At 53.1% G+C, this 20,356-nt stretch overlaps 1 protein-coding gene across 1 annotated transcript in view; it reads left to right on the top strand.

The window, feature by feature from the left end:
• Positions 1-17,856, top strand: part of CACNA1S (calcium voltage-gated channel subunit alpha1 S) — a 58,970-nt gene extending 41,114 nt beyond the window's left edge. Inside the window, exons 29-44 of the mRNA XM_074528239.1 lie at positions 1,081-1,137; positions 1,737-1,865; positions 2,807-2,872; positions 3,760-3,851; positions 4,698-4,857; positions 6,104-6,231; positions 7,810-7,906; positions 8,411-8,513; positions 11,306-11,407; positions 11,541-11,665; positions 13,081-13,209; positions 14,584-14,783; positions 15,216-15,280; positions 16,149-16,243; positions 17,055-17,171; positions 17,386-17,856. Coding sequence (XP_074384340.1) covers positions 1,081-1,137; positions 1,737-1,865; positions 2,807-2,872; positions 3,760-3,851; positions 4,698-4,857; positions 6,104-6,231; positions 7,810-7,906; positions 8,411-8,513; positions 11,306-11,407; positions 11,541-11,665; positions 13,081-13,209; positions 14,584-14,783; positions 15,216-15,280; positions 16,149-16,243; positions 17,055-17,171; positions 17,386-17,646 — 1,926 coding nt within the window. The 3' untranslated portion in view covers positions 17,647-17,856. The remainder of the gene's footprint in view (positions 1-1,080; positions 1,138-1,736; positions 1,866-2,806; positions 2,873-3,759; positions 3,852-4,697; positions 4,858-6,103; positions 6,232-7,809; positions 7,907-8,410; positions 8,514-11,305; positions 11,408-11,540; positions 11,666-13,080; positions 13,210-14,583; positions 14,784-15,215; positions 15,281-16,148; positions 16,244-17,054; positions 17,172-17,385) is intronic.
• Positions 17,857-20,356: the final 2,500 nt, after the last annotated feature.

The raw sequence follows: 20,356 nt of genomic DNA, 5'->3' as shown, positions 1-20,356 counted from the left end.
AAATCCTGCTGGCCTTGAGGTGGGGATGCCCAGGACCCAGCACAGGCCCCAGGAGGAGCCTGGTGCCCTGACTGGGCTGGCAGGGTCTGCTCTGTTGCTGTGCTCTGTGTGCTGCAGCAGGGCTGTGCAGAAGGCTGGGCAGAATTTGGGGAATGGTCTCTGTGCCCTGAGCACAGGTCCTTTCCCTGTGTCTGCGTCCTTGAGAGTCTGTGGGTGTAGGAGCGTTGGGGGGTAGGACGGTGGGGATGGATGGAGAGGAGAGATCTCTGCAGCCAGGGCTGGGAACTTGTGGGTTATTGCAAAGGGCCTGGGTGCAGGGCCCTGCTGGGAGCTGCCAGCCACAGCTGGAGCAGGACTGAGAGAAGAGAGGGGAGAGAGGATGAGAGAGAGAGAGAGGGCATGAGAGGGTAAGAGAGTAAAAGGGTAAGAGAATGAGGTTCCCGTTACAATACCATAAATCTTCTTCTGTGCTGAATATTCTAATTCTCACTAACTAATCTAGTCCAAGATACAAATCCTATACCATTTACATACAGCCTATAAGAATCATTACATTACCACACTGTGTTACATGTTAAACCCTAAAAACTCCTCTTTGGGCCCCTTCTGCCAAGCTGTAGGGTCTGCTCTGACCCTTGGGCCTGTCTGCAAGCAGAGGGTGTTGTTCCATCAAAAGGGGATCACCTTCAGCTGTTTTCCCGTTGTTCAGTAACTGAGGTATCTCAAAGCTTGCTTTTGTTTCAATCTTGCTTATAGTTTCCATATTCTCAAAATCTTTTGCCAGGCAATCATATTTATAAAGCTTTCCTGTTTCATCTTCCCCAACATGTGGGGATGCTCAGGACACACCACATGCACTGGGAGGACTCTCATGGTCTGTGTGGTTCCTTGCTCACCCAGGTGCTGCCTCTGCCTGTCACCAGTCACACCAGCTTGTCCCTGAGCCTGAGGGATGCTGGGGCTCTGCCTGCCTGCCCCTTCTCCCCAGTTCCATGTTACTCTTTGTTCTGTGTCTGTATTCTTTCCTTGTGTCCCTCCCTGACCCCCCTGTGCTGACTCTCTTGTTCTCTCTCTCCGCAGACCATCCTGGCACCCAGTGGTGGCTTGTACTGCCTGGGTGGGGGCTGTGATAGCACTGTAGGTACCAGCTGTGTGTGCCTGCCTCCCTGCCTGCCCCTGCCAGCCTTTGCATGTGCCCTGTGTGCCACCGAGGCCACCAGAGCCAGCTCCTCCCTCAGGGCTGAGGAGGATTGGGGTGACACCACACACACAGACACCCCTTCCCACCCTGCACAGCCAGGGGACACGGGCAGCACCCTGCAGTCACCTCTCTTCAGTCCCTCTTTTGGTTTAAGTCCTGATGCGACATTCCCCAAACTGCCCTTCCCTGCTTAAACAGCTCTCATTAACCCTCCCTGTGCCTGGTGCCCAACCTATACCTCACCCTACAAATAGGGCAAGACTCTGGTGGGACTAAGGCTGTCTGTGGTGGCCCTGTGACCCTCAGGGCTCTCCCAGTCCATGTGCCAGCATGCCGTCCTCCCTGAATTATCCCAGTGTGAGCGTGGGGGCCTGGGAAGATGGGGAGAGGAGCCAGGGGAGAAGTGCCAGCACACTCTGCAGTCTGACCCTGTGTGCATGGCTGGTGCCTGGGGGTGGGATCTCTTTGCCTTTCTCCCCCCCAGGACCTGGAGTCCCTGCCTTGAAGGGCCCAGCACTGTCTGTCTGTCCTGCAGGACCCTGATGACAACGGCCGCGTCTCCATCACGTTTTTCCGGCTCTTCCGGGTGATGCGGTTGGTGAAGCTGCTGAGCAGAGGGGAAGGGGTCAGGACCCTCCTGTGGACCTTCATCAAGTCCTTTCAGGTCTGTCAGGAGCTCTGCTTGCCTCCCAAACACACACATGCCCAGGGCTGGCAGCACTGGCTGGGAGCATGAGCAGCCTGTCCCCACCAGGGGTCCCCTCAGCCAGGTCTCATGAGCTCTTGGAGATCTGTATCCCACCCAAGATAGCTCACCTACCTTAGAAGACATAAAATCAGCAGGATGGCTTCTGAGGTAGTGTTGGAAACAGAAAAGTTTTAATAAAAGGCAGAATAACAAAACATTTTACTGAGAAAAACTGAGCCAGGTGCAAGAGGTTCTTGCTCCTGGTAAGACACCTCACAAAAGCAATTAGTTTTTTTGTTCTCTTCTTTTTCTGGTAAATTGCTTAGGCAGGACTTTTTGGCTCCTGTCCAGTTGGCTATCCTTAAGTTTGAGGTGAAGTCCCCCAAGTCCTATGAGGTGTCTTTTTACCTAATAGAAGAAAGAAACTTCTGGGCTTTTTTCCTTTTTAAGGAGACAAAGGATGGTTTTGTCACTCTGTCAGCAAGGGGCACATTCCTTCCTATACAAGAAGAGGAGAAATCTCCAGTGTTCCTGCTGGCCTCAGGCTGGGCTGGGGGCTGTGGTGTGCAGAACATGGCCCCGTGGGTGGGAAGGTGGCAGCTCTGAGTGTCAGAGCTGGGCCAGGTGCTGGCAGTACCTGCTGGCTCCATTTGTCCTGGTCCCAATGAACTGGGCTCTGCACCAGGGGTGTATTCAGGGCATGCTCACAGCCTGAGCTGGGCACTGCCCTCAGCCCTGGGCTGTGCTGAGCCCCTGTCCCAGCACAGAGGGCACTGGGGGCTGGCAGGAGGGTGTGACAGGAACAGCTGAGCTGTCCCCTCCCCACACAGGGACAGGTCCAGCTCCTGCAGCACCTGCAGAGCCCAGGCCCTGTCCCTGGGCTGTGTCTCACCCAAGCCATGGTCCTTTTGTCACAGGCTCTGCCATACGTGGCCCTGCTGATTGTGATGCTTTTCTTCATCTATGCTGTGATTGGGATGCAGGTGAGGAGCACGGGGGCAGGGGGTGGGAATTGATCTTCATCAGGTGCTCTGAGCCTGATGGCACTGGGGAGGGGGGACAGGGAGGGACTCGTTCTCTGTTAGGCTCTTTCTGGCACTTTGTACAGGATGGGACCTGTTTGCCCTGGTCTGCAAGGGTGTTTGGCACCCCAGCAGCCTCCTCCTGCCCCTGGGCTGCAGCCAGGGCAGCTGGGGCACATGGCACAGAGCACTTCGGGGGGCAGTGGCACAATCCATTGGCACAATCCATTGGCTGTCACAGACATCTTTTATGAAAAATCTTTTCTTTAAGATTTTTCCTCCTGAGAAGCTGGGAGGCCTCAGGAACAAAATGTAAACATTGATTATCTGCTGCTATGGAATGCAACAAGTAGATCTTTGATTAGCCCATGTTGGATGTTTGTAATTAATAGCCAATCAGAGCCCAGTTAGCTCAGACAGTCCAAGCCACAAACCTTTGTTATCATTCTTTCCTTTTCTATTCTTAGCTAACCTTCTGATGAAATCCTTTCTTCTTTTAGTACAGTTTTAATATAATATATATCATAAAATAATAAATCAAGCCTTCTGAAACATGGAGTCAGATCCACGTCTCTTCCCTCATCCTAAGACCCTCTGAACACCATCACAATTGGCACCAGTGCTTGTCCTGGTTCAGATCCTGTCTCTGTGGCCCACATGAAGTGCAGCTGTAGTCAGGGGTGCTTTCAGCGCTGGCAGGAATGTCCAAGAGCACCCACATCCAGTCCCAGTCTCTTTTGGGGATTCCCAAAGCCAAATAAACCAGAGGAAGGGCAGCTCAGGCACCAGAGGGTGTTTGGTGCCAAGGAAGGGATGGCACACTGCAGACCTGCCACTGTCATTTGCAGATGTTTGGGAAGATTGCCATGGTGGATGGGACCCAGATCAACCGAAACAACAACTTCCAGACCTTTCCCCAGGCTGTGCTGCTGCTCTTCAGGTCAGTGTTGTCATGCCATGTGAGCAGCTCCAGGAGGCTCTGAGCCAGTGGGAATGCCCAACTTGGAGTGAGGCAGGACCAGCATTTCAGTAGCTGATTTATTTTTTGTCCCTCAGGAAGATCTCCTGCAGCAGAGGGAGTGCTTCAGGAGAGGCTGTGGGGTTTCTTGGTGGGGCTGCTGGAGAGAGGGGCATTTGGGGGTTGCTGTTCTGAGTATTTCCTTCCCAGACTGGATTTTAATTTGTGAATTGTGAGGAAACTCATGGGAAGCAGGAGCCCAGCCCAAGATTTTCCTTGACTCCAGACATTTCTGAAGCTTTCAGTGTCCCTATAGCAGCAAGCCCAGAATCCTGACTGCTCCTTGTTTTGTTCACAAACAGCCTTTTGCCAGTGATTCAGTCAAAACACCAATTACTAACATAAATCTGGGTGGCCTTCACCCAGCACTCGCTGTTCTTGTGTTCCACTGATACCTCAGGCCCTTACAGATTGCAGGTTTTCCTCCACTGTTCCTGGAGTGGATCTGCCATTGGTTTGCTCCAAGGGGCTGCCCACATGCTTCTGATAACATGAACATTTTATGGGCAGTGTTAGAAACCAAAGCTGCTCTTTAACTGGCATTCTGAGGCATTGTTTCACAGCTGGTAGTTATTAGTTCTGCTCTCTGCCTAGTGTTGTGCTAAGGTGCGAATCTTATTTCATTGATTTTTGGAAATGTCAGTATATTATGCCAGCGGAGGGTTTGGATTTCCCTACAAAAGCTTGTGTTTCCCATTCCCTGGTGTGCTGGGCTGGGCAGAGCCCTCCCTGCATGCCCAGGGACCAGCAGGTGTGCCCTGTCCCCAGGTGTGCCACAGGTGAGGCGTGGCAGGAGATCCTGCTGGACTGCAGCTACGGCCGGCGCTGCGACCCCGAGTCCGACTACGCCGAGGGAGAGGAGTACACCTGTGGCACTGGCTTTGCCTACTTCTACTTCATCAGCTTCTACATGCTCTGTGCCTTCCTGGTAACCATCTTCCATAGTTCTGTTTCTCTAAAGTGTCTGGTCTAATTTGTAAGGCTCTGAAACTTGTTTCTGTTTCCCTTTCCTTCTCAGCAATGTCTGTCCTATTCCATGGCATTTCTCAGTCAGCATTTCTTATCTCAAGGTTTACATTTCTTATCTCAAGGTTGGCATACTATGTGAGCCTTCTGTCAAGCTTTGAGATGTCTCTACAAACCCATTTCCCACAGTGTGCTGGCTCCCATTGGCACCCCTGTCCTGGCTGTGTGTGCATGGGGTGAGCCCCTGAACCTGTCCCTGGGTTCATCCCCCCAGCCCACCTCTCAGGTTTTTGGTTGATAATTGCTGCCCTGAGATGTGCAGGGTGTCTCTGTTTCAGCCCGTGTGGCTGAAGAACAAGTCTGGACTCTTCACTGTTCGGTCTTGAGGTTGTTTATTAATTCTTATCTATAAAATTTTCTTTCTGCCCAGCCGAGATCTGCTCAGCAGGGCAGCCACAGGCACTCTGTGTTGTCCTTTTATACTACAAACTACATATAACATATTTACACTTAATTCCCAATACCCATCACCTATGTTAGACAGTGCACTTCTGCTCTAAACCAATCCCAAAGTGCCAACATCACTGCAGGAAATGGAGACCAAGAAGAAGAAGAAGAAGAAAGGCTGGACACGCCCAGGTTCCTCCATCTTGTCCCCATAACCCCCATACCAAAAATGCTAAAATCTACATTTTCACCCTGTGATAATTTTATTATTATACTGTTCAAACTTCTGTGACTTTCAGGTCCTCATACAAAGCTGGTAATTTGCTCCAGGGGTCAAAATCAAATCCCCAGGTGCTCTGGGCTGTGTGCCAGGGTCTCTGAGTCCCCCAGTGGGGTCCTGGCAGCTCTGGACACCCCAAGGGATGCACTGAGTTCTGACATCTCCCCACCTACCCAGCCATGCTGTAAACTGACACTGCCCTCCTGGAGGACGCAGGATCCCTTTTAGTGTCTTCCCACAGCCTCTGTGTGCTGCCTTCCAGATGTGTTTGTGCTGGCCTCAGCAGGGGTGGAGAGGGATGAGATGCTGATGTCCTTGTCCTTTCACATGACCTGCTTGGGCAGGAGGCTCCTCTCTGCATGGGAACACCCTCACTGAGCATCCTCTGACTGCAGGACATCCCAGAACACATCTGCCCTGTTTTTGTATGCTGCTCTGTCTCCCCTGGCTGGGTCCTTCTCATGCTTTCCTCTGCCCTCAGATCATTAACCTCTTCGTGGCTGTCATCATGGACAACTTTGACTACCTGACACGGGACTGGTCCATCCTGGGGCCCCATCACCTGGACGAGTTCAAGAGGATCTGGGCTGAGTACGACCCCGAGGCCAAGTGAGTGAGGCTGGGTGGGTGGGTGGGCATGGAGGGGGTGTGTGGTGTTTTCTGGGGTCCCCCATCGAAGGGAAGAAATTATGAAACTCCATGTTTTTAGAAGGCAAATTTATTATTTTATGATTTATAATATATTATGACATTATATGACATTATATTATATGGCATTACATGGCATTACATGATATTAATTACATTGTATTACATTATATTACATGATATTCTATTATATTCTATTACATTATATTTTATTATATTGCATTACATTACATTATATTATAGAATGGTATACTAAAACTATACTAAAGAATAGAGAGAGAATACAGACAGAAGGCTAAAAGATAATAATGAAAACACGTGACTCTTTCCAGAGTCTGACACAGCCTGACCATGATTGGTCATTAAGTAAAAACAATTCACATGTTGGATGAACAATCTCCAACCACATTCCAAAGCAGCAAAACACAGGAGAAGCGAATGAGATAATAATTGTTTTCCTTTTTCTCTGGGGCTTCTCAGCTTCCCAGGAGAAGAATCGTGGACAAAGAGGATTTTCCAGAAAATATGACAGTGGCAGGGGTGTTCCATGGAGGGGACACATGCAGGCAGGGTGAGCTGTGGCACTGCCACCAGCCAGCTCCCAGCATCTCAGAGGTTCTTGTGGACTTGCCAGAGTTGGTCCAGGTTTGATAAAAGCCATCAGGAGATTTGGGACTTTCAGTTTGAGACTTTCAGTTCCCTCTCCATCCAGCTGTGGTGAGGCTGCCTGTGGGAACCCAGGACATCCCTCTGGCTGTCCGGGATGGCCAGGACCCCTGCCTGGGGGCTCAGAGACCCTGGCACGGAGCCCAAAACACCTGTGGGTTTGATTATGACCCATGGAGCAAATTACCAACCTTAGAGGAAGATCAGCAAGCCACAACACTTTAGGTAGAATAACAGTGAAGTTATCACAGGGTGGAAAAGTAGATTTTGTTTTTTTTAGAATGGGGGTTCAGGGGGCAAGATGGAGGGATCTGAGTGTGTCCAGCCTTTCCTTCTTCTTCTTGGCCTCCATCTTCTGCTGTGATGTTGGCACTTTTAGATTGGTTTAGAGTAGAAGCTCACTGTCTAACATAGGTGATAGGTATTGGGAAGTAATTGTAAACATTGTACATGTAGTTTTTAGTATAAAGACATAACACTGTCCTGGGGACAGGCAGAGTGCCTGGAACTGTCCTGCTGGATGGACCTCGGCAGGGCAGGAGAAAATTTTTTATAGATAAGGAACAATAAACAACCTTGAGACTGAGAAATGAAGAGCTCTGACTCCTTCTTCAAGTGCCAGGCTGGGAAAAGAGACTTTCCAACACATCTTGGGGTCACTCTGAGCAGTGAGAGATCCCGACAGCTGCCAACCCTTCCCACGTCATGCACCCTTCACCTGCTCTCCAGGGCCACAGGGAGCAGCTGCTTTTCTGTGCTTTCCCCAGGAGGAGCAGAGGGAAGGGTGGGGATTTGCCCAGGGCTCAGCCCCCAGAGCAGCTCCCCAAGGCACTGCCAGGCAGCTCTGCTGCCCCTCTGCTCTTTCCTCTGCAGGGGGAGGATCAAACACCTGGATGTGGTGACTCTGCTGAGGCGGATCAACCCTCCCCTGGGCTTTGGGAAGTTCTGCCCGCACCGTGTGGCTTGTAAGGTAAGAGCCAATGTGGTGTGTGAGCCAGGGACATGTAGGAATGTGCCCCCTGTGGATGGGGGACCAAGAGATTGTTGGCCATTTTGTGCCTTCTAATGAAAAGCTGCAAAACTCACAGCAGTGAGACGGTTTTACTGATAAGAAATAATGAACACCTGAGTCTGAACATGAACTATCATCTCAAGTGCCTTCAATCTAGAACCAGAGAAACCCACAACTGGTACCCCACAGTGTCCAATAACCAAATCACTCTCAGTAAACAATCTCCATAACACATTCCACCAATGCCAAACAACAGAAGCAGTGAATTCAGATAAGAATTGTTTTCTCTTCTTCTCTGAGCTTCTCACTACCTTCCCCAGGAGAGATCCTGGGAGGGAGAATCATGTCTCTCTCAGCTCAGAGAATGTGAATGCCACAGCTCCTGGGCAGGCCAGGCAGTGAGCCTGGGGGCTGCCAGGCTGCTGTGGCCCTGCTGACAGGCTTGGTTTGCTGTGTGTGCAGCGCCTGGTGTGCATGAACATGCCCCTGAACAGTGACGGCACCGTCACCTTCAATGCCACCCTCTTCGCCCTGGTGAGGACAGCCCTCAAGATCAAGACAGAAGGTAAGCAGTGATCCTGGTTTCCTCTACAGCCTGACAGAGAATCTTCCTTGTGAATTTCCCTTCTTTGACCTGCACATATGTCATGGTTTGGAATGACAGGAGTCTGCTAAGAAAAGCAGGAGCCTCCCCTGAAATGGAAAATGTAAACCCTCCCCACCCCTCTGAATTGCTATAAATTTTCAATTAAGGGGCTCTCAGGCAAAAATATGGGAGCAGGAAATAACAGTTCTTCAATAGGGAAAAGAAAAAAAAAGGATAAAATAAACAATGCAGTACACTAGAACAACACTGCCAGAGTCAGAGCCCAACCTGACACCCTGTGGGTCAGGCTGTTGGCAGCAGTGCCATTGGAATTGTGGCTCAGCCCTCCTGCAGTGTCAGGGCTGGTTCTGCTGGAGCAGGGATCCTGGAGAAAGGTGCAGTCTCTGCCTCTGAAGATCCAGGGGAAGAAGAGGCAGCTGCTGTTCCTCTGGGCAATCCAGTGCAGAAGCTGTGCTGGTGTTCCAGAATCTCCAGATTATATCTGAGTAGGAATGCTTGGCTCCTCCCTCTGGGCTCCCATCTCCCAATGGGATGCTGTAGTTCTTATCAGCCATGCAGGGACATCCAATAGCTGTTATCAGCAATGTCCCCTACTAAGGGAGGTGTGGGTGTGGTCACTCAAAGAGAGAAATAAAACAAACTGCCCACTTGACAAAGGTAATCTGCCATACAGATGGTAATGGAAAACATCTTGCATTACAATTTTCAACAACATAGATTGAGTTTTGTTGTTGTCTGGGATAAAATGAATAACAACCATTCATTAAATTCAAACAGAAGACATTCAGTGTCAACATTGCAGTGTTGCCTCAAACAGGAGGAAGTGCACATTAGGTTTGGAAAGAAGGATAGAATGATAGAGCATGATGAAAATTTTCCACTGTGCATGAAAGCAAGTCACATGCCACCTTTTAATGGAAATCTAATGATGTTAAGCTAAAAGAGAGCTAAAAAGAATGCTTCATTCTAGCAGCAGCTGAGGACTGGGAGAGAAGATGTTGAGATTCAGGAAAATCTCAACAGGGTAAAAGTGTGAAATAGATTATAGAGAGTAGTGGAGGTGTATCATTTGGAAATTTAGGGCTTTGGGATTTTAGTATGTTGTGGATGGAAGCAAGATGGAGGGCACACGGTGTTGTCCTGGCTTGTTTCTTCATGCTTTTTCTGCCTTCTTCTCCCTGGGTTTGGGTGGCATTATGTAATTGGGCAGAAAAGTGCCACCAGTGCCACCCCAAACAGCTCAGGAGTGGGGCTGGTCCAGGTCCCATCATTTTAATTTAGCTTGGGAGAGGAGCTGTTGCCCTGCACAGAGCTGAGGTGGTTCAGCTCCTGAAGGTCAGGACTTTGCTGTGCTCACCTCCTGCTTCAAAGTGTGGCAGGGATGGGCTGGCTCTGCCCAGAGCCCTCATTGCAGGGACTCCCAGGCCCCTGAATTAATCTGTGCTAGGGAGGAGCTGCTTTCCTTCAGCAGTTTGCTGAGCTTTGCTGTGTGTCCCACCAGCTTGTTATGCAAATAAAATAGGCAGGACTCCATTTTCTTTATGGTGGAAAAAAGCTCTTTCTTTATTCACATAACTGGTTTTTAGACAGTTTTACAGACCTCGTGTGGGACTCCCATTGGTCAGGAGCTTTCTTGCCAATTACTTTTATTGGTTAGTAATAAATTGTTACCCTGTATTAATAGGTCACTCAAACCCTCAGTGTGTACATGCAGGGCAAGTTGTTTGTGAGAGATAGTTCTCATTTTTCTATGTAACAGCATAAAAACAGTTTATAGAGATGCAAGCTGTTTTTTACTCAGGAATAGATTGTTATGTTAATGAACTGCTCACACCAGAATTGCTCTCACATGGGAACTTGCAAAGGGCTAGCCTAACAAGGCCAGCCACTGATTTTAGGAGAGCAAGCTTGATTTTATGAAGCTTTTCTTTACGATTTTTGCCTTACTGCAACCCTTGTTTGTGTGCCTGTGCTGTGGCAGAGCCAAGGCAGGCTCTGGTGGGCTCCTGGGATCAGTTCTTGCAGCAGTGCCATGGTGCTTCCCTCGGCCTGGGGTGGGAACCTGGCAGCCTGGGAGGAGCACAGCAGACCTTGGAGGTAAACTGGGGTTTCAGGAATGGTGAATCCTGTGGGAGCACCAAAGGGGAAGTCAAAATCTGTGAAGTGTTCTGGCTGAAATCAAAGCCTTCCTAAGCTCACCTTTGTAGGGTGGGAGACAGAGGAGCTGTCACACCCTCCAGACTGGCCAGGTGTTCACAGGCTTTGTCTTCACTCCTGTTCACACCCCTGGGAATGAACTGCTCTGTCCTGCTGGCTTTCCTTGTAGGAGTGTGCTCTTTGGTGACGGAGAGACAAAATTATTCTTTGTTTTTTTAAAGACGTTTAGAAGTTTTTTCTTTGATTAAGTGAAAAGACATTTCACAGGACTTAGGGGACTTAAACTTAAGGATAGCTAGTTTGACAGAAGCAAAAAAGTCTTGCTTGGGCAATTTAGTAGAAAAAGAAGTGAATAAAGAAACTAACTGCTTTTGTAAAGTGTTTTACTAGGAATAAGACTGTTTAGCTTTTGACTCGGTTTCTTTTGTTTGTTTTTGCTTTTTATTAAGCTTTTTTTTTGTTTTTAACACTGCAACAGAAGCTATTTTGTTGATTTTTATGCTTCTAAGGGTAGCTGAGTTATTTTCGGTGTGTTATAGGCCTCCGAGAGCTTAGACCTGGCTCGAGGACGCTATTATAACATTTCCTCACAGGTAATTTTGAACAGGCCAATGAGGAGCTCAGAGCTATCATCAAAAAAATCTGGAAGCGAACCAGTATGAAGCTTTTGGACCAAGTCATCCCACCCATTGGAGGTATGTCCCCAGGTGTCCCTTCCAGAGGGACACAGCAGCTCCTGCTCAGGGTCCCACTGCTCCAGCCATGGGATCCTGGGACAGGCAGAACCTTCATGTTGGGTTCACCATCACGTTGGTTTCCTCCCTCCAGATGATGAGGTGACAGTGGGCAAATTCTATGCCACTTTCCTGATCCAAGAGCACTTCAGAAAGTTCATGAAGCGCCAGGAGGAGTATTATGGGTACAGGCCCAAGAAGAACCCTGTGGAGATCCAGGTTGGTGTGTGGGTGGTATATTATGGGTACAGGCCCAAGAAGAACCCCGTGGAGATCCAGGTTGGTGTGTGGGTGGTGTATTATGGGTACAGGCCCAAGAAGAACCCCGTGGAGATCCAGGTTGGTGTGTGGGTGGTGTATTATGGGTACAGGCCCAAGAAGAACCCTGTGGAGATCCAGGTTGGTGTGTGGGTGATGCTGGAGGGGGGGTTCTCCCTGGAGGAGGCTTCCCCCAGCCTGGGGGACTCAGAGAGCTGCAGGGAGCCTGAGCCTCGTGTCTGGAGGTGTGGTGGCCCAAGTGAACCAGCATTGAGCTGGCCATGAGTCCCCAGCACTGAGAGGACCCCCGTGTGACCTTGGTGTGCAGGCTGCACGTGACTCAAAGCAGAGGAGGGCTTTTACTCTCTGCTCCACTCACTCCAGTGTAGAGAGGGCTTTGCAGGACCTGGTGCCTCACCAAGGGGTTTTAACACCTGGAAACTCCCACCCCAGACCATTGTCTGTGCCAAATGCTGCTCATACCAGCCTGTTGTCATTGTATCACAAAGGTTCTATTGTCATTATATTGCAAAGGTTCCATATTGCTAGAGTTTTATACCTTCTTGGTGTTTCTCATGGTCATCTCCTCTAGCACTGACTCTTCATTCTTCTCACAGCAGCCAACTGACTCCAGTTCCCCTCAACCAACCAATCCACTCTTTTATAACACTCTTCTTATTATCAGCTACAGCTATGGCCTGTTAAAATCAATAAAATTAATATAAATTAATATAAAATGGATAATTAACCCAGCTGGAACTCTTTAGGGGATAAGATCACTTTCTGTACTACCTTTATTTACTTTTATTCAATCCCCCTACACCAGCCCTCACCCACCTGCTCTGCTCCAGTCCCACGGCCTTGTCCCTGCTTTCCCCTCAGCTCCATGTTCCTGGTGTTCTCCCAGCCTCACAGAGCACCAGAGGAGGGGGGTACACGTGGCTGACCTTGAGAGGGACCCCTGCAGTCAGAGGTGCCTGCACAGCAGGCCCAGGGGTGCTGGCGGAGGGTTTCTGTGCCTGGCCACAAGGCTGGCATGTCCCTGGGCTCTCCTGACTTTGTAGGGAGGAAATCACCTGGGGAGATAAAAGAGCAGGACCCAAAGGTGCAAAGCAAGGAAATAGCTCCAGATCAGGGACAGAGGCCCAGCCTGCCCTTGGCTGTCACCTCCATCAGGGCATTCCCTTTCCCAGAGCCTGTGGGACAGCAGCAGCTCAGGAGCAGTGGCACCAAGCCCAGCCAGCTGCAGGCTGTGACCTGTGGCCTGTCCTCAGCAGGACACCTGGCAGGGGCAGAGTGCCTCACCATGCTCCCCTCTCCAAAGAGCAAGGGGAGGGTGCTGGGCTTACCCAGCCCTGCCTTCCTGTTCTCCCCAGGCTGGGCTGAGGAGCATTGAGGAAGAAGCTGCTCCTGAAATCCATCGGGCCATTTCTGGGGACTTGACTGCAGAGGAGGAGCTGGAGAGAGCCATGGTGGAGGCTGCCCTGGAAGAGGGGATTTACAGGGTGAGTTCAGAATGCACAGCACAGTTTGGTGTCCCACCAGCCCTGATTTCAGAGTGCTGGTGGCTCAGCTTGGCTGCCGGCTCTGGGGGACATTCTGCAGGACATGCTGCTCAGTCTCACAAGGATGAGCAGCACTTCTGTCCTTTCTGTGAGCATCAGGACATCCTGGTGGTGGCATCTTGGGCAAGCTGCTCTCTGCCTCAGTTTCCCCTCTGTGAAAGGAGCCAGCCCATGTGCCTGACAGGGTTGTGCTGGATATTTACCTGCTGGTTTGGAGGTTCCCACTCACACCTTCTGCCAGGCTCAGGTGGGACACCTCTGGTGTTACAGGAACTGATTCACATCCCATCCCTGGGAGCCTCAGAGACAGCCTGGGCAGCTGTGGGGTTGCAGAGTTCCTTCTATGTCCCCAGGTGCCACCACCTCAGGCTGTCCCGCAGAGGTGACAGGATTTGTCATGGCCTGGCTTATCCCAGTGCTGCTTGCCTTGGTTTGAATAGACAGGTGTCTGCTAAGGAGCACAGGAGCCTCCCTTGAAATGGAAAATGTAAACTCCCTCCCCCAGAATTATAATTTTGAAAGTAAGGGGCTCTCAGGCAAAAATATGGGAATAGAAATAACAGTTCTTTACTAGGAAAATTAATTAAAAATACAAATAAAATAGTACAAAACAAAACCAAAAACCACTGCCAGAGTCAGAGCAGTCCCTGCCCCCTGTGTGTCAGGGGGTGTCCCAGCCCCATCCCATGGGGGCTCAGCCCTCCTGCAGTGCCAGCTGTGGCTCTGCTGCAGCAGGGATCCTGCACAAGGGGGGAGTTTTCCTCTGCAGCTCCAGGGCTGCTGCAGATGGGCCTGGGCTCCCTCTGGCCATGCAGGGCAGCAGAAAGCTGCTCCTCTGGCAGTGCAGGGGGCAAAGGCTGCTGTGCTGTGCCAGGCTCAGATTGGATCCAGGGAGGAATGCTTGGCTCCTCCCCTGGGCGGAGCATCTCCCCATGGGATGGTGGGATTGGATCAGCCCTGCAGGGACACTCAGTGGCCATGGACAGAAAATCATTAATAATTAATGACCCAGTAACAGCAGAGATCTCCGGGAGGGGGGATTGGCTGTGGGAGAGATAAAGAAAAAACTGCCCAATGAACAGAAGATCACTGCCCCACAGATGGGAATAGAGCACACACCCCCATTTCCCACCTAAGACACTGCTGCATAGCCATCAACCCTCTGTGCCTCAGTTTCCCCACCTGGGCAGTGAAGCTTTGGGGACTGTGTGGTTCTCAAGGCCTGAGCAGAGCAATCACTGTTTCAATGTGGGAATGGCCCCAGAGCAGCCTGGAGCTCCAGGCTCCCCCTGATGCCCTCCCTGTTGGTTGCAGAGAACAGGTGGCTTGTTTGGCCAGGTGGACAGCTTCATGGAGCCCAGCAGCCCCCTGCAGCCCCAGGTGGCCAGCCAGAGGCCCCTGCAGTTCACCGAGGTGGGCACTGAGGACCTCGACTCTCCTGTGTTCCTGGATGACTTCCCCCAGGAAGCCAACACCAACATCAACAACGCCAACAGCAGCAGCTGGCTGCAGGGGTAAGGGGCTCAGCCTCGGTGTGCAGGTGAGGAGGGCAGTGCTGGCCCTGCCACTGCCTGCCCTGGGGCTGTCCTGGCAGCTGGCTGCACCCTGCCTGGCCAGGGCTCCCATCCCACCGTCCTTCATCTCGGTGCCATGAGCATGGAGGTGGCAGCAGGGCTCCAGGGGTTGCAGGAATCTCCCCTGCCCCTCACCTGCCAATCTCTGAGAGCCAAGGGCCAGGCTGGGACCTGGGCACGGGTAGAAGGGACAAAACTGACCAATGGGATGTAGTTAGTCCTGCTTTCTGGGGCCTCCACTCTGTTCATCCATCCCAATTGTCCCTATGGGTCTGTCCCCCCAGGCTGGGGAAGGTGGGAGGGCTGCCTTTCAGGCTGAGCTGGCTCAGAGTGTGCCCCCAGCCAGGCTGACCCTCCTGCCTGCCTTGCCAGGGTGCACTATGAGGATGAGATGCTGAGGAGGACGCTGCCAGCAGCACGCAGGCGCCCGGCCTGGGGTGAGTCTGGGCTTTGTTCTTCTTCTGGGGCACTGGGGCCAGCCCAGGGCCAGGGCAGGGGGAAGGGGCTGGTGGTGCTGGTGGAAGCAGGAGGTGCAGGCCCCAGTAGGTTTGCTGAGAGCACTGAGCACAGCAGGATCTCTCTGGAGAGCTCCAGGAGACCCTCCTACTTCCTTCCACCTTTTGAGGTGATGGAACATGGAGACAGTGCCTCAGCTTGAGGAGCACTGGCCATCCCCAGGCAGAAGGACCACAAGACCATGCTTGTTTCCTTAAACAGGGACTTTGGGTGCTGCTGAACTCTTAAACCCTTTGTTTTCCCCAGTCTAGTGAGCCTGGTCCCATCTCTGTCTGGCAGTGGTGTCCTTGCTCTTGTACCCATCTGATGGATGTTGAGATGCCAGAGGAGGGCAGAGGGCAACAGGGCTGGAGAGGGGCTGGGAACACAAACCCTGAGAGGAACCACTGAGGGAGCTGGGGGTGCTCAGCCTGGAGAAAAGGAGACTCAGGGGTGCCCCCATCACCCTGCAGAGGTCCTGAAAGGTGCCTGTGCTCAGCTGGGGCTGGGCTCTTTCTGCAGAAGCACTGACACAACCAGAGCACACAGCCTCAAGCTGCACCAAGGGAAATATAGGTTGGATATCAGGAGAAAGTTTTTTACAGAAAAGGTGATAAAGTTCTGGAATGGCTGCCTGGGCAGGTGGTGGAGTCCCCATCCCTGGGTGTGTTTAACAAAGCCTAGATATGGCACTGGGTGCCAGGGTTGAGTTGAGGTGTTGGGGCTGGGTTTGACTCGATGATCTTGAAGGTCTCTTCCAACCTGGTCATTCTGTGTATTCAGTGATGTCCCCACCCTTCCCTCCCACAGAGCAGAACCGCCCCATCCCCATGGAGAGGCTGAGCAGGAGGAGAGGGGGCCCCTCCGGGGGTCTCTCATTGCCAGGGCCACTCCTCCCCCAGCAGGTAAAGGGGCAGTGCATGTCAGAGGGGACGGGATGTGTAATGTGGGGGACACAGGTGAGCCTCTCTGCCTTCCATCCTGGGACTCCTCCCTGCCATCCTGGCACAGCTGTGCTGGGAAGGAGCCCCTCTCCGGGCTCATTGGGTGTGTGTGGCAGCCATCTGAACATCTTCAGTGTCATGCTTTTTATAAGCTCCAAGAACATAAAATTTGGTGGGTGATTGGTTGATGATTTGTGATCATGGTTTATATTTTTGTTTGGTTTTTTTGGGGGGGTTAGTTCTATGTTTGTTTTGGGGTGATTATGGAATGGTGATGGCAGTTGGTTGTTGTTTTTGATACTAGGAAATATAAAGGAAGGTTAATTGAAAGTGTATTATGATAAACCTCCAGCCTTGCTGGAGCTTTTCTCATGGATCAGCCTGGAGATGGAGCTGGGCTCCCACCCTGCTGCTCTAACAGCTCCATGGGGAGCTCCTCAAACAGCTGGAACAGCTGGAAGCACATTCCCCTGGCTGCCCATCAGCCTCCAGAGGCAGGGCAGAAGGGGTGCATCAGATTTGCCCCATGCTCCCTTTGCTGGGCACAGTGCCTCATGCCTGGCATGTGCCAGGGCTGGTTCCCTGCTCTCTGTCCATGTGGCCCTGCTGATCCCATTTTGGGGGTGCCCAGGAGCTCCAGCAGGATGGCATTTCCAGTCCAGGCACTGGGCAGGGACAGGGACAGGCCCTGCAGCCCCCACACTGACATGGGAGGGATCTTCCCTGGGCAGTGTCCCAGCACACGTTGCAGCTCTGTGCTGCTCTCACCCAGCTGCCCACAGAGGATGGCACCGTGACAGGAACAGCATCCAGCTCCAGGTTCCAGCAGAGAGAAACCAGTGAGCCAGGAGCATCCTCCACCCCAGCCATCACCTTCCTCATTCAGGAGGTAAGGCAAGGGCACAGAGGGAACAGCAGGGAGGGAAGGGAATTCCAGGGACACCATGCTTGTGCCATGATGGGAGATTGGGGGGCACAGCTCAGCCACAAGGGCAAGCAGCAGCTGTGTGCCAGCACAGAGGGCAGAGGGAGGGTGGGTGGGTGCCTGCAGCCATGGCAGTGCCCAGGCTGAGCACCCAGGCTGTGCTCTCCTCCTCTGCCAGGCTCTGATCTCCGGAGGCCTCGGGGCTCTGGCCCAGGACTCGTCCTTCCTAGCAGTGACCAGGGATGAGATGGCAGCCAGCAGCCAGCTGCAGGTGGATGAAGTGGAGAAAGCAGCTGTGGAGCTGCTGAAGGGAAGAGAAGCACTGCAGGGCACAAGAACTGGCTCTGCCCCTCTGGACACCTCAGCTGTGGCACCAGGCAGGTCCCCAGGGCTCAGGGGATCTCCCTCCCAGAAGAACATCGCTGCCACTCGCCTCTGAGCTCCCCCTGCAGTGCCAGGGCTCTGTCCCAGGGCTGCAGGAGCACAGCCACCCTGTTCCTGCCTCTGCCTGGGCTCCTGAGCTGCTCTGGCCAGCTGTGGTGTCATTTTTGGGACAGGTCTCTGGGATGCTGGTGCAGAACAGGACAGTGCTGTTCCAGCAGGGTTTTGCAAGAGCTGGACAGATCATTAAAGTGTTCCTGCTGTGTGACTCTGGGTGCCCCTCCTGTCCTTCCTCTGCCACCCTGCCTGCACAGCCAGCTGTGTCACCAGAGCTGGCAGTGATTCATGTGGAAGCTCCAGTCCACTCATTTTGAGGTTGCCAAGCTCTGGGGATCTCCTGAAATCCCAGCAGCTGGACCCTGCATCCTCGTGTCTCTGCTGGAGCCTGCAGCCAAGTCTGGCCTGTGAGGAGGAGATGTGCCAGGGCTGGGCAGCAAAATGGAGCCTGGGGTCTTCTTGGCTCCCTGTCCCAGCTGTGTGTGGAGCTGGAGATGGGGTAGAGGTGTGAAAGCCTCTGGGGCAGCAGCCCTGGGGCTGGCCAAGAGGAGAGCTGGACACTGTGAAGCCATTTCTGCTCCTTCCCCACTGTGCTCTTGGAGTCAGGCATCCCTCCCTGTCCCTGGGAAGGTCTCGTTCAGCCATGCCATTCCTCCCACAGCTCAGTGGGGCCAGGAGGGTGTGAGCTGTTCCTGCAGTGCTCCCAGCCCTGCCTGTGCTGGTGCTGAGCAGGCTGCTCCTCTCTGGGCTGCCCTGGGGACCCACAGTGCCCTCCATGGGACTGGGGTGCTGAGCCTGGGGGCAGCCCCATCTCCCAGCCCAGCTCCTCAATGGGATCTGGCTCCCCAGGGCCCCCAGCCCAGCCTAACTGGGAACTGGGGGGCTCTTGATCACCTAATATATTTTAATATATATTAAAATGCAGAGAGTGGATGGGTCCCAGGGGAGGAGCAGATCAATGAGCCAGTCTGCTCCCCAGCAGGGCTTTTATTGACTCAATCAAGGGAACTGCAGAGCTCCAGCTGCAGCCTGAGCGCCAAAAGGAGTCTGGTGCCTGCAGCTTCCCCCAGTGCATGCAGGCAGCAGAGATGGGCAGTGTGAGGGACCCTGCTGCACCCCTTCCTCTTGCTTCTGTGCCCTGGGGCAGGAGCTACACCCCCTGACACACACACACACACTGATGGAGGAGCACGGGGGCTGGCAGTTCAGCTCTGCCAGGGAATGCCAAGGACACCATGGGGTCAGTGGCTGTGGTCTCCTGGTGGGTTTAGGGAGATGCAGGACTGCAGGTATCACTTGCCAAAACACCTAGATGGTCACTGGAGACTCTAAACATAAAGGGTGACACCGTGGTGGGGACAATAGCACTGTGGTGGGGGCTCTGCACCTCCGGGGCTGCCCAGGGGATGATTTGCTCCATCCCAGGTATGTGTAAGGTGTGTCTTTCTTAAGCTGGTCCTGGCTGAACTGGGGCACAGATGTGGTTTGTGGTACAGCTGGCATGTGGGTGAGTGTAGGAAGAGAGAAACACCAGGACACAGTCACTGCTCCTCTCTGCCTGGAGCTTCTGTGGGGAAGAGTCCAGCCTCAGGAAAACCAGCAGCTCAGGCTGGGAACTGCACCGTGCACCTTGCAAGCATGGGACAAAGAAAAAGGAACACCAGCTCCTCATATCCTTGCAGGAAGGCAGACAGGCCATGTCCTGCTCACCCCCATGATTCTGTACCAGCATACAGTGTCCTGGGACTTACCCATGCCAGCAGAACTGAGGAGCTCCTGCAGGATGCAGAGTCCTGTGAGGGCATGGCCCATGGTCCTGGCACCTTGGGAGGGCAAACATGGGGATGGGGTGAAGGGACCCAGACTGCAGAGCAAGGGCAGGTGCTGGGCTCTGTGCTGGGCACAGCCCAGCCATCAGCCACCAGTGCTGGTGTGTCCTGGCTGTCCCTTTCCCAATATACAGCCTGGGCTCCTCCAAAGAAACCTCTGAGTGCCTCAGTTTGCCCTCGTGCTCCTGACATTGACCCCAACCTGCAGAGCTGGGAGTGCCCTGCAGGTCCCTCCCTGCTGGAAGATTCTTCCTCTGCAGAGCCAGGCCTGGCTGTGTCCAGCTGCCCTCAGCCCCAGCAATGGGAGTGCAACTCAGGAAAGGCACAGCAGGGACTCCTTCAGCTCCCCAGGGCTTGTCAGTCTCCAGCCCTGCTCTCTGATGGCCTCTGGATGTGTTTCCCTCCCCAGAGCAGCTCTGAGGATGGAGCCGGTGGCTCTGTGGGCAGTGCCCTGTCCTGTGTGGGTGCCCAGCCCTGCAGTAGGGACTGTGCACGCTAGGGAGCCCTGCTGGCACCTGACACCAACCTGGCATGGCACATCCTCTGAGGACAGATTTTCCACAGCTTGGGACAGCCCAAGGGCTGCCAGGCCCCGGTTCCGGGGGCTCTGCCAGGAGCTCCAAGCTCAGCCCTGCCCTGCCCTGTGTCCTGCTGCTCCGCGGTGTCACCCCCCAGCACCAGAGGGGGCAGGATCCGGGGGAGCCGAGGAGGAGTTGGAGCGATGCCAACCAACAGGCGGTGCGGTCCGGAGCAGCCCCGGTACAGCCGGGAGCAGCACTGGCACAGCCCCGGTACAGCCCGGAGCAGCGCTGGCACAGCCCCGGTACATGCCGGTACATGCCGAGGCATCCCGGTGCATGGCGGTACATCCCAGTAAATCCC

The sequence above is a fragment of the Zonotrichia albicollis genome, chromosome 28 (assembly GCF_047830755.1).
Source record: "Zonotrichia albicollis isolate bZonAlb1 chromosome 28, bZonAlb1.hap1, whole genome shotgun sequence".
NCBI classification, from domain to species: Eukaryota; Metazoa; Chordata; class Aves; order Passeriformes; family Passerellidae; genus Zonotrichia; species Zonotrichia albicollis.
The sequence above is the reverse complement of the archived record's forward strand: the minus strand, read 5'-3'. Positions and strand labels throughout refer to the sequence as shown.